Source organism: Motacilla alba, chromosome Z (assembly GCF_015832195.1).
Source record: "Motacilla alba alba isolate MOTALB_02 chromosome Z, Motacilla_alba_V1.0_pri, whole genome shotgun sequence".
Classification (NCBI taxonomy): Eukaryota; Metazoa; Chordata; class Aves; order Passeriformes; family Motacillidae; genus Motacilla; species Motacilla alba.
In genome coordinates this window covers 8,869,320-8,880,899 of record NC_052046.1, presented here as the reverse complement: position 1 = coordinate 8,880,899, position 11,580 = coordinate 8,869,320, and the positions used below count along the sequence as shown (strand labels likewise).

The following is an 11,580-nucleotide window of genomic DNA, read 5'->3' as shown; positions in this document are numbered from 1 at the left end:
TCCTGGGGAACCTTGGTGTCTCTGTGGGCTATTTTGCTGCAGACAGCCTGTTCTCAGCATCCAGCTGTCTCCAGTGCTCTGTTCTCATCATCCAGTGCCTCTGAGGGGGGAGAACACACTCATCCCAGTGGAGGGGTGTCCCTTTCACTGCAGTGTTTGGGGTGCTTCCACGATCAGCCAGGCACTCTCCTTAGTGTGTGCTTTCCTGGGGAGACATGCAGCACCTTGAGTTTGCTGGGTCCTCGGTGCACACTCTGGCTGCCCTCTGTCACTGCTGTGGGACACTCTGGGGACAGGAGGCCAAGCTCACCTGAGGGACAGTGACCTGAGTCTGGGGTGGGATTTTAAACCATAGGAAGCTGTGGGTGCCCAGAAATGCCCGCAGAGAAGCCAGAAGCCCTGTAAGCACACCAGACCGAGGCTAGCTGGACACAGCTGTTTAATGAATGTATCTCAGTACAGATAGGGAGTTGCAACCCACGCACCCACGGCCGCCTCCTCGCCATGGCTCTGGCCACATCTCGGACCTGGCATCCGAAATATCCCCATTGGCGCTCTGGCCACATCTCGGACCTGGCATCCAAAATATCCCCATTGGCCTGGCATGCCAGGGTGGTAGAGGAAGATGTCGTGGCACTGGTGCGCCTCCTGGTCTTGCAGTGGGGGAGACCCTGGAGAGGGGAACTGTGCCCTGGCTGGGGGAAGGGGGCTGACTGGGATGATGCCCACAGGGCATTGGGGATGTAGGTGAGGGAGTGACCAGGCTGCTGCAAGTGCACCCCTGGCCTGTGTACACCCTGGGGCAGGCTGGCTGAGCCACGGAACACCAGGCAGGGAGAGGCTGAGGGCACTGCGGGAAAGGGATTAGAGGGCAGGAGCAGCTGCTGGGACTGCCATGGGACCTGGGCATCCCAACCCCTGGCATGTCTGGGGCAAGGTTTCTGGGCTTCCTGCTCCTTCATCTGTGGGCTGAGTGCATCTATCTCTGTGGACTGCCAACAGGCCCAGTGAATGCCTCATCCCTGCAGCTGACTCCTGGGGGGGCTCTGGGCTCTGCCTCTTCCTCCCTGCCACTAGCACTAATGCTCCCAGTGAGGCAAGGCTGCCCACTTGATGTGGTGGGTAGAGAGTGAGACTGAACAGGGTTGGTATGGGACTGGAATGGCAAGCAAATGAAGAGCATCCCTTGGAACCAGGGGTACAGGAGGGGATGAGGGATGCAGGGGAGTGCTGCTGGCAAGATCAGAGGCATAGGGGTGTCCCCCCATCTGACCTTGCCTACCCCTCTGATGCTTTCTGTTACCAGTGCTCCTTCCTACACCATCACTGTTGGCATTAAATAGTTGGTTGCCAGCAGGGAAGGGTTGAGCCATGCCAGGAAACCATCTCTTCCAGCCATGAGCTGTGCATGCAAGAATGGACCTACTGGGCTCCAACCCCTGTTGGAGTAGGGCAGGGATGTGAAAGACCCCAAAGGGAGTCAGCCACATCCCCTGAGGATCCACCACGCTGATGAGCTGAGACACTGCTTGCCGCAAACCTGTGGGTGCTGCCTGTGGCACGCAGAGGCTCAGCTGTGCTGCCCCATGATGCTGTGGGAGGCTGGGGACACACGGGTGCTCTGGGTTCTGCTGTCACCCCACAAGTACCCAGGGCACCCCTGTTCTGTCTGCAGGTCCCTGGGTGCTGTGGGGACAGGGATCATGGGGGCTGTTCCTGCATGTTCCCTGCCCCTCATGCCCCAGGGTGACCCCGGGCACAGGACCCTTGCCCACCGTGGTCCCTGCAGGGCGCAGGGAACAGTGGGGACACGCCCTGCCCCGCCCTGCTTCCCCCCACCAATCAGAGACCCGAGAGCCGCTCCCGCTCCCTCAGCCAATCAGAGCCTGGCACCCATCCTCTTCACAGCCAATCCAAGGGGGAGGCGGAGCATAGGGCAGCATGGCCGCTTCCCCGCCAGCCAATCGGCACCTGGCTGTGCCCGCGGGGGAGGGCGGGGCAGGTCACCATGGCGGGCGTGGCACCGCGCCCTCGAGGCGCGGCCGGGTCTAGGCGAGGGGCTGCAGGTGCAGGGCAGCGCTGTTGGGGCGCGCGGCCAGGATGTAGGCGACATTCTCCCGCAGGAATCCGGGCCAGTCGACGCTCCTGCGGGCAGATGGGGGGTCACTGGACACCCTTGCAACACTGCTCCCCCAGGGTCTCCCCCTAGAATGGAGGTGTCCACCATCCCCCTAACCATCCCTGCCTCACCTGGTCTCCTCCTGCTTTGTGGCAGGCAGGATCTTCTCTGGGCTCTTGCCGTTCCTGCTGCTGGCAGGGCTGCCCTCTGATATGGGCCCCACATGGCTGATGCTGTGGCAGGAAGGAAGATGCTCTTCATGTCCGCTCCTTGCACCCCAAATGGTGGTGGTGGGGGAAAAGGGTGCACAAAGCTGAGGGGCCATGGAGGGGGAAAGCGGGACAACCATTTGTGTACTGAGCCCCTTTGGTAGGCGTTGGGATCATGTCGGGAGTCCCGGCTGGTATATCACCCCTACACCAGGGTGGGCATCCCCTCACCTGACATTGCAGGACAGCATCTCCTTCTGGTGCTTGCGGAACCAGGTGTGCCGGGCCTGGCGGCACTCAGCTTCCCCGATGAAGCCGTCGTTGTCCTGGTCCAGGGCCAGGAAGGCTGTCCGTGCCCGCTCCCGCTCCTTGGGTGTCAGCAGCCGCAGAAGGGCATTCTAGGGGGTCAGAGAAGTGAAGATGGAGCAATCATTCTGTGGGAACCTCCCTCCTTATATTCCCAAAGCTTCAGGTGGTCTCCACGCTGAGTGCCATGGCCAGGAGTGCTGGCCATGGGAGTCAGCCCCAGGTGCCACAGCCAGGGTGTCAACTGTAGGAGCCAGCTTTGGGTGCCATGACTATGGGTGCTGTGGCCGTGGATGCTGGACCCAGGTGGCACTGCCACAGCTGCTGGCCATGGTAGCCAGCCCTGGGTGCTGTGACCATGTGTGACAGCCATGGGAGCAAGCCCTGGGTGCCACAACCATACCTGCGGCCGTATTTTCTGCAGCAGCTGGATGGACTCGTGAGAGAGGAAGTCCTGCCACTCAATGTGCCCCTTCTTGTCAGGGTCCAGGGCGTTGAACTGCAGGGCTGCCTGCTCTTCCTGTGCCTCAGGCATGGTCCGCTCAAACTGCTGCTTGTGCACTTGGTGTTTATAGTGCAGGAAGTCATCCAGGGTCAGGCAGCTCTCTGCAGGGGACAGATTGGCTGTGCTGTGCCCAGGAAGGAGGGGGGACCCACCTCCCCAGCTGCTTCCCGCAGTCATCTGGGACCTACCGCATGGAGAGTACACACCTGGAATGATCTTGCAATTCCTCAGGGTCTCCATCAGGCTGTACATCTCTTCCTCTGTCAGCAACAGATTGAGGTTGTCCTGGAGTGGGGGGCAGAGAGGAGCCATGAGGAAAAGACGTGGGGTGAGGGAGCACACATCTGTGTGGCAGCACCAGGATCCCTTGAAGGAGAGTGGGTGAGGACACCCAGAGAGATGTGCTGTGTCACCCAAGGGTGCTGCAGTGGAATGGTTCCACGCCCCTGGGCTTTGGCCATTCCAGGTCTGCTACAGACTCTCATGTGCTCACAGTGTCACATCTTGCACCAAGGTTCTGAGGAGCTGGCTGCAGAGGTGGGGAGGTGACAAAGGGCCACTGTCCCCTGCATCTGGTGACCCTATCAGGCCAAGGTGGGTGGCAGGAACTGGGGAGCAGCACATCCCCCATTGCCCCAGAGCAGGCTGTGAGGTGGGACCCTGCTCATGTCCATGTGGGGCACAGTTCCCTGGGGAGCACCCACCACCCAGCAGCACGCTGGTGTCCCCCAGTGCAGGCACTCACGCAGTAGTAGCAGCTCCAGCCCGTCTCGGTGTGCGCCGTCTCTGTCACCTCCACAGCGCTGTCCTTCTGCAGGTACCCCATGCGGCGCAGGCAGCCGTCGTGGTACACCCGGTGGCAGATGCGGCAGGGGAAGAGGCTCTCGGCTGTCCACACCTCGCAGATCTCACACATCTCGTCATTCAGGATCTGGGGAGGGATGGGCACATGCTCAGCACAGCAGTGTGGGCAGGGGCTTGGCTTCTCCGTCTGGGCAGTGCTTTGCAGGTGGAGATGGATGCTGAGGGGGGATGATGGGAATGTGTGGGGCTGGCATAGGGAAGAGGTTGTTGTTACGGACGTGGCTGGTCAGGTCAGAGGAGGGTGGGTGTGTTTGTGGGGATGAATGGTGGGTGGATGGGTCTGGCCATAGGGTTGGTGGGGCTGTGGAGTCATAGGTTCTCTGCAATGTGTTACATGTGGGTGGCTGGACTGTAGGGTTGTACATTGGCTGGTCTTTAGGGTTGTAAGTGTCCATGGATAAGCTGCAAGGTTTTCCACACATTTCCATTTCCACTCCCACAGGGATACTAACCTGGGTATATTATCTAGGTACCCTGTGTAATTTAGGCTCAGGGCGTGGTTGGACACTAGAATAGGCCCCCCCAGGGCAGTGGTCACAGCACCAAGCCTGGACAATACTCTCAGGCACATGGTGTGATTTGTGGGGTGTCCTGTGCATGGCCAGGAGCTGTACTTCAATGATCCTTGTGGGTCCCTTTCAACTCAGGTTATTTCATGTCTTTATGGTGCTATACAAGGGTGTAGGTGGGCTGGGGTGTAGGCTTGTTGGATGGGTGGCTGTATGGGTAAGGTTGTGGGTGTGGATGGGTGGGTTGTAGGATTGGGTGGATAAGCTCTTGGGCTTTAGATGGACAGGGATGTAGGGGCTGCAGGTATGGAGGATGTCTTGAGTTGCAAGCTGGTTGACTGTGGGTGGACAAACATGTAGATCAAATTGTCCTCTCTTCCCCAGACCTAGAACTGCCTGTGCCCAGCAGTGACTTCTCCTTTTCAAGACACCCCAGGGTGCCTCCAGGGCACATCTGAACAGTTGCACCCCCCTCCCAGTGTGGCACCTCCACCTGCCCAGCCTGGCTACTGGCTCTCTACCCCACTGAGCCACCCCCGTAGGGCTTTGCGAGATTGACAGATTGTCACTGCCTGGCAGACACTAAGGTGCTTGTGCACTCCAGCCCTGTCCCCATCCCTCCCACATTGTCTCTGTGGTTCCATCAGCTCACCTGCTCCCTCTGCTCCAGGCTGATGTCCGGGGGCTCATCATCGTGGAGCTCCCTCTTGGGCCGGATGAAGGCTGGTGGCGTGAACCTGTTGGCCCGGTCAAACTCCTCCGGCTCCACGCCCCGGCCATCCCGCAGCCGCTCCCAGGCTGCCTTGCTGGCACTGCTCTCCTCCGGCTGGGAAGGTCCTGCCAACGCTTCCTCCTCTCCCTCTTGCACCTCCTGCTCCAGCGTCCCCTGGCGTGCAGCCCCCGCCTCCGCCCGACGCCGTGTCGATGGCTGCTCCCGCAGCCCATCCTTGAAGGCTGACACGGCCAAGCTGACCTTCTGCACCCTCTCCACCGTCTGCCTCCTGGACATCAGCACCCCCATGGCTCTGCGGTGGGAAGGAATGTGCTATGTCCCTGACCCCCAAAAGGGTGTCCCGGTGGTTTTCCCCCAGCTGCATGAGGAGCAGATCAGGGCAGGGAAAAGCGGGGTCTTTGTGACAAACTGACACTGGGATCATGGTGGTGGCTGTGGGGAGATGGATTCCTGGCCATGGAGGGTCTGAATGGGTGGGGGAGTGGGACAGAAGGCAGGGAGATGATTTGGGGGTGCCTCCCCACCCTTGCTCTGTAGACTCCAGCCTAACAAGAAACACATCCAGGCCTTTTCCATGCCAGATCAGTAAAACCCAGAGGGACTAGGGCCAGCTGTAACCCTTCTCCTTGCGTGCATCTCCTTTCTGCCTTGAAGACAATCTTTGTGGCCAGTCAAGGGTGAAAGACGTCCTCCCTGCAGCTCTGCTCAGGACTGGGTCATAGCAGGTCTGGTGCTGACCCCTCACCTTCCTTAAATTCCTCTTCACTCAGCTGCCTCTTCTTGCACTCTCATGTTTGTGTGTGTGCTGCTGCTGTGATCACTGGGCATCCTGCATCCTGCAAGGAGCCATCTGGGGAGGCTCGGCCAGCCGTAGGAGGACTCTGAGGGTGCAAGAGGGAAGGGGAGCAATGTATGGGACAAGGGCACACAGGTCCCAAGAGGGATGTTTGGCTTCAGTGCCAGGGGAGGATCACCTTATGTTAAAGTGGGGAGGCCAACAGCAGCAGCAATAACAAGTTGGACTCTGTCTCACTGGGTGTGAGCTGAAGCTGGGGAGAGCAGAATTTGGCCTCCAGCATCGTGGGGCACAGCATCACCTCACATGGGTCCAAGGCCTTCCCTTGTGCCATGCTGGGGTTGCTCTATGGAAGACGCTGCCCTGGGCAGTGGTGGAATCACCATCCCTGGAAGTGTTTAAAATCTGTGCAAACATGGCACTTAGGGATGTGGTTTAGTGGTGGCCTTGGCAGTGTTGGGTTAATGGTTGGAGTCAAGGATCTTAGAGGTCTTTTCCAGCCTTAATTATTCTCTAATTCTATGCTGCAGCAAAGAGGCACTTCCAGCTGGTGCCCAGGGACCGGGAGGCAAAGCAGGGAGATTGGAGCAACAATCTCCCGCCCCGCCAGCCTCGGCAGGGAAGTCCCCAGGTAGCGGGATAATTAGCAGCACGCGTGCACACTGCCGGGATCTCACTGCCTGCGGGAGGACTCGACACCGCGGGCACTGCTGTGGCAGGGAGCCTGGTCAGGGTAATTACAGGTACCCCGCAGCAGCAGGGCCGAGCGGAGCAGAGCAGAGCATGCTGGCAGGCGGCAAACACCACTGCGTGCACACGCATGTGATTTCCCAGCCTCTCCCCACCACCGCGGGACCATCTGCCTGCAGATTCCCACGCGCTGAGCCGGGGATGCAACACGTGTGGGCCCCGTCCTGCGCGTGGGGGTCCCAGCAGCGGGCGTGTGTGCGGGCTGGGGTATTTGCACCTGTTGGCCGCAGTGCCTGGCTCGGAGCTGGTGCCCGGCCTTCTTCAGCTCCCGGGGCTTTGCAAGGGTGGGAGCAGGGCAGAGCTGGAGGCACGTGTCCAAGCCACAGCAACAGCATCTCTGCGGCTGTGCCAGTGGGAAGGAAAACACCTGGGTGTTTCTACCTCCTCGCCGTGCCACCACCCTCTGCCTGGCTGGCTCAGGATCACGTCTGCCGTGGTCAGGATCAGCTCTGCTGCTGGGCAGCATTGCAGCTCTGCCTGCGAGCAAGAGAGTCGGAGAAGTCACAGGGAAATCCCCCCAAGATCTGCCTTTGTAGGTCCCTGCACCACCGAGTGTTGACCAGATCCAGGCCTACTCCTGGGTAGAAATGGGGAGGAAAGGGTCCAGAGGGGCTAGGCTCACAGAGAAGAGTGAAAAGAGGTGTGTGGCCCACACCACGCCAGTCTCCCTGGTACCCACACCGGTGTTCCTCATCCCAATGTGCTGGCAGCTTCTCCCCATGATGCTGCTGAGCTCTGGGTGCCCCAGCCCCAGCCACCCTGCAGTGCAGTGGGGCAGCCCGGGCAATAGAAAGATGGCTGGTGTGTGGATTTGCTGTATTCCCCCCCAAATCTCACTCTCCTGTGTGTTCATAGTCACCCACATGCACTGCACTGCTGCTGCAAGATCCCAGCCCACCTCCCTGTTTCCTGTCCTCTCCCAAGCCTATCCCAAGTGTCTTCTGCCACTGTCTACAGTGTGCCTGCATCCTGGACAGTGTCACTTCTGTCACGATTTGTGTCTATTCTCAGCTCTGCTTGCCTCCCTGCCCCTGCTAGGGCTGCACAGCTGGACCCTGCCTGCACATCCAGGGCTGAATGGCTTCACCCTGAGCTCAATCTCCAGACGCCACTGTGTTTCCACAGGCTCCATTGCTCCCCAGATACCCCAAACTTGCTCTGCACTGTCCTGACCCCTTTTTGCCCATACTCCATGATGTGCTCCAAGCCTGACCTGGCTTTCTGGGGTGGGACTTCACCTTCACATAGAACCTGGGATGAGTTGGGGGCCTGCCAGACTTTGGCAGTCCCCCTTCTCCTTGGGAGGGAGGACCAGAGGCAGTCTTGCCTCATAGCAGCCCAGAAACCTGAGCAGCCCCTGCGTTCCCACATGTCCTTGGGGGAAGGTGTCTTCAGTGCTATTTGTGTCCACCCCCCGAGGCAAACAGAACCACCACCTGTCTCATCGTGACCTAAGAGGTGCGGGGGCCTCGACCTTGCTGCCAGGCTGCACCGTGGGGCTATTTTTAGGTCGCCCCCACAGAGGAGCTAAATCTGGGCATAGGCAGGAGCTGCCTGCAAACACCCGGCTCCACTGAGCCCTGCCAGCACCGGGGGCTGTCACAGTGGGTGGTGGGAAACTTCCCAACCCCTTCCCTTCCCTTGCCCCCAGCCCCCTGCCCCCCTGCCCCCCTGCCCTGATCCTTGGTCGACACCCGTTCCCCTCACTCTTCTCGTTTGGATTGGCTCCTTACTGCTTCATTCCTGCAGCAAAACACTGAGCCAGAAAGCACTTCATCCTCTTAGTGCCCATGGACACATCTTTCCCAGCTTCATGCTCCTCTCTACATGGGGAAACTGAGGCATGGAAGCAAGGCTGGTGCAGCTGGAGTGAGAATTAGGCCTGTGTTAGGTGCAAAAGGGGAGAGAGCTGGTGGCTAGCACGGAGGCACCCCAGGAGAAGGAAACAGGGCAGAGCATCCAGATGCAAACAGAGCCAGCAGTCCCTGCATGGCTGCAAAATCTCTCTCCCATGGCAGAGCACACGTGGCTTGTGCTGGCCTTACGGGGTGCCAGGTTAGTGGTGGGTGGTGGCGGCGGTGACACACAGGTGGGTGTAGCGCGGCGCAGCTGGGGCGCTGTGGTGGCTGGGAGCGCAGGATGGGTGCATCGGGGAGCGGCGCAGGGGAACGTGTTGTTAGGACTGGATGTGTTACAGGGTGGATGAGGTGCGAGGGGTGGATGTGTTCTGGGGTGAATGTGCCACAGCGTGGCTGGCAGCGCGGAGCGGGTGTTACGGCCCACGGAGGGTGTTGCAGAGGCTGTGGGCATGGGGTGGGTGGTGGCTTTGGGTGCAGGGATGTTGCAGAAGCTGTGGGAGTGGGGTGGTGTCTGTGGCAGCTGGGGGTGTGGGATGGGTGTTTCTCGGGGGCCGTGGGTGCAGGGTGAGCTGTTGTGGTGTGCAGTGGTGGCCTGGGGAGATGGGGGTGTGTGGCCACAGGATCTGTAGGACTGACTGTTACCTGCCCCACAGTGTGTCCTCGGTGAAAAGCCCTCCCAGCAAATGAAGGGTCAGTGGGTGCTTGGGCTGGTGCACCCTTGAGCAGGCACCCACTCTCAGGGGGATGCGTTAGGGGTCTGCGTGGACCAGAACCCCCTCATGCGTCAGGAGCTGGCTCCCCGATCTGGAGGGAAGGATGTGCCTGGTCCCCACAGGCTGCCAGGGGGCCAGGCCTCCTCCCTGCCCTCACCAGGCTGCTGGGTCTTTTGCCCTGCAGTGCTGTGCTTTACTGAGAGCAGCATTAGGGAACCTGGGGGCAGAGGGGTGGGGTACCAACAGGGAGGAGAACCCTGGGACCTCAGTGCCCATGGCAGCCTGGTCCCAGGTCTCAGTCCGAAGGGCATGAAGCAGGGCTGGGAGGAGCTGCCATGGATCTACCGTGGCTCTTGCACATCTCTGCACACCCTGCCAGTTGCTGCCTGCCTGGGGTGAGAGGGACCAGGCTGCAAAGGCAGCAGGCTCTGCTTGGGGGACATTGCATTCCACCTCCTTGAGCGGGCTGCAGATGGCCATGGGGGTCTGGCAGCATCCTCTTCTCCCCTCTCCCAGACAGACAGACAGACAGACAGACAGACAGCACATGCCAGAACTGTGGCACTGCTGGAACTGATGCTGCGAGATCATCTGTTTGCCATGGGGCAGAGAGGTCCGTGGCTGATGGTCCCTCCCACCCTCTGCAGGGCTGTGGGAGTCCAGTGGGGATGTCGGGTGGGGGGTATGTTGTGCCCCAGTCCTGGAGACACCAAGCCAGTGGCTGTTCTCCCTGCCGGATCAGGTTGCCCATCCTGCTGCGCTATGACAGATTTTATAGGTGTGTCGCACTCTTTCATCTCCCAGAGGGGGATGAAAATGCCGTGACAGCAGAGTCCCTTCCTCTGCAGCAGACACAGCTCCTGCCCAGCTCTGCACTTCTCCTTCTCTTCTCCCTCCCCAGTACCCACATGAGGACCCCGATGCCTGGGCAGGACCCTCTCACCCCCTCCTCATCCCTACTCCCAGGCATCCCATCCCAGGAGCTCTAGTCCCTGGCACCAGCATCTCGGGGGCAGTGGGGGAACCCACCAAAGGGCGACACAATGTGTGGACAGCCCACGCTACGCACCCAGCAATGCACCCATAACGCAAAAAAAACCCCCACTTACCAGGATCAGGGTCGGTCTGGGAACACGAGCCCTAGACAGCAGTCCACACGATGTCCATCGCCACTGCTTCTGGCCACGAGCCCCTCTCCGCCCGCGGGTGCTCACCGCATGCCGTGCCCCGCGTGCAAATCCCTGTCAGGGGATGGAGCAGTGAGGGTGGTACCCGGGAAGCCAGAGCCCTGCACTTGCTGCCGGAGGATGCAGGAGGCAGCGAGATGCTGGGAGCGGATGCCTGTGTCTAGCGCGCGCACACACACACACACACACACACACACACACACACACACACACTCTCTCAGAGGAAGCAGGGAGCTTGTGACTGGGGCTGAGCAGATGCAGCCTGGTTTGCTGTCCCTGTACCAATTGCTGCCCGAGCTGTGTTAAAAAGCTCTCCGAGAAACGAAGATTTTTTTTAACCGGGCTGACGTGTGCTGGAAGATACCAATAAAAGCTTTCCCTGCATCTCCTTTGGCCCCCTGGGTTGAACCGCCTTTCTCAGAAAAAACCTCAAGGATTACAGAGGTGGGACTGCATCCAAGGATGAGCAAAGGTCTCATCTGCCCCCGCTGCGGGGTCTTTCCCAGACCAGTGCCTCAGTCACAGGCTACCTGCACCTGCTTTAACCCATAGTCTGCTGGTCAGTGTTGCCGGCGGGCTGTCCTTCCCAACTCTGGTGCAGCAGGGGCACGGTGGCTGCTGGCTACGTGCAGCCCTGTGTGCCCAGCTCAATGCAAAACCCGAGGTTTTTGTCCTTATAATCCCCAGGACTTGTTATTTCACCTGGGTGGACACCACAGGGCTGCAGCAGGGCTGGGGGCTTACAGGGGGTTAGAAGGAGGTGATGGGGCAGGAGAGAGGATGCTGGTGGGGAGAAAAGGGTGCAGCTCTAATGCAGCTCCTCTGAAGGCAGAGTATCCGGTCCACATGCATCCCCAGCTGCCCCACAGCACCTTGGTGGAGATGGTCACTCAGCCCCCTTACACCTTACTGGAAGGGGGTGCCACTGGTAAGGGGCTGCACTTTCCCCTTCAGGAATAGACAGGTCTTCATGGGAATGATTTTGGGTGAAACAGACTCTGAGCCCTCCTAGAAGCAGCTTCCATCCAGG

General features: G+C 59.9%; 1 protein-coding gene across 1 annotated transcript; it reads right to left on the bottom strand.

Moving 5' to 3' along the window:
* Positions 1-422: 422 nt before the first annotated feature.
* On the bottom strand, positions 423-10,860 carry PHF24 (PHD finger protein 24). Its single transcript, XM_038125675.1, has 8 exons — positions 10,473-10,860; positions 5,165-5,537; positions 3,885-4,070; positions 3,346-3,424; positions 3,038-3,240; positions 2,560-2,726; positions 2,251-2,352; positions 423-2,145 (listed from the first exon to the last, which is right to left on the bottom strand). The coding sequence occupies exons 2-8, from the start codon at positions 5,531-5,533 to the stop codon at positions 2,049-2,051; spliced, it is 1,203 nt and encodes a 400-aa protein (XP_037981603.1). The 5' UTR covers positions 5,534-5,537; positions 10,473-10,860; the 3' UTR covers positions 423-2,048.
* Between the last annotated feature and the right edge of the window lie 720 nt (positions 10,861-11,580).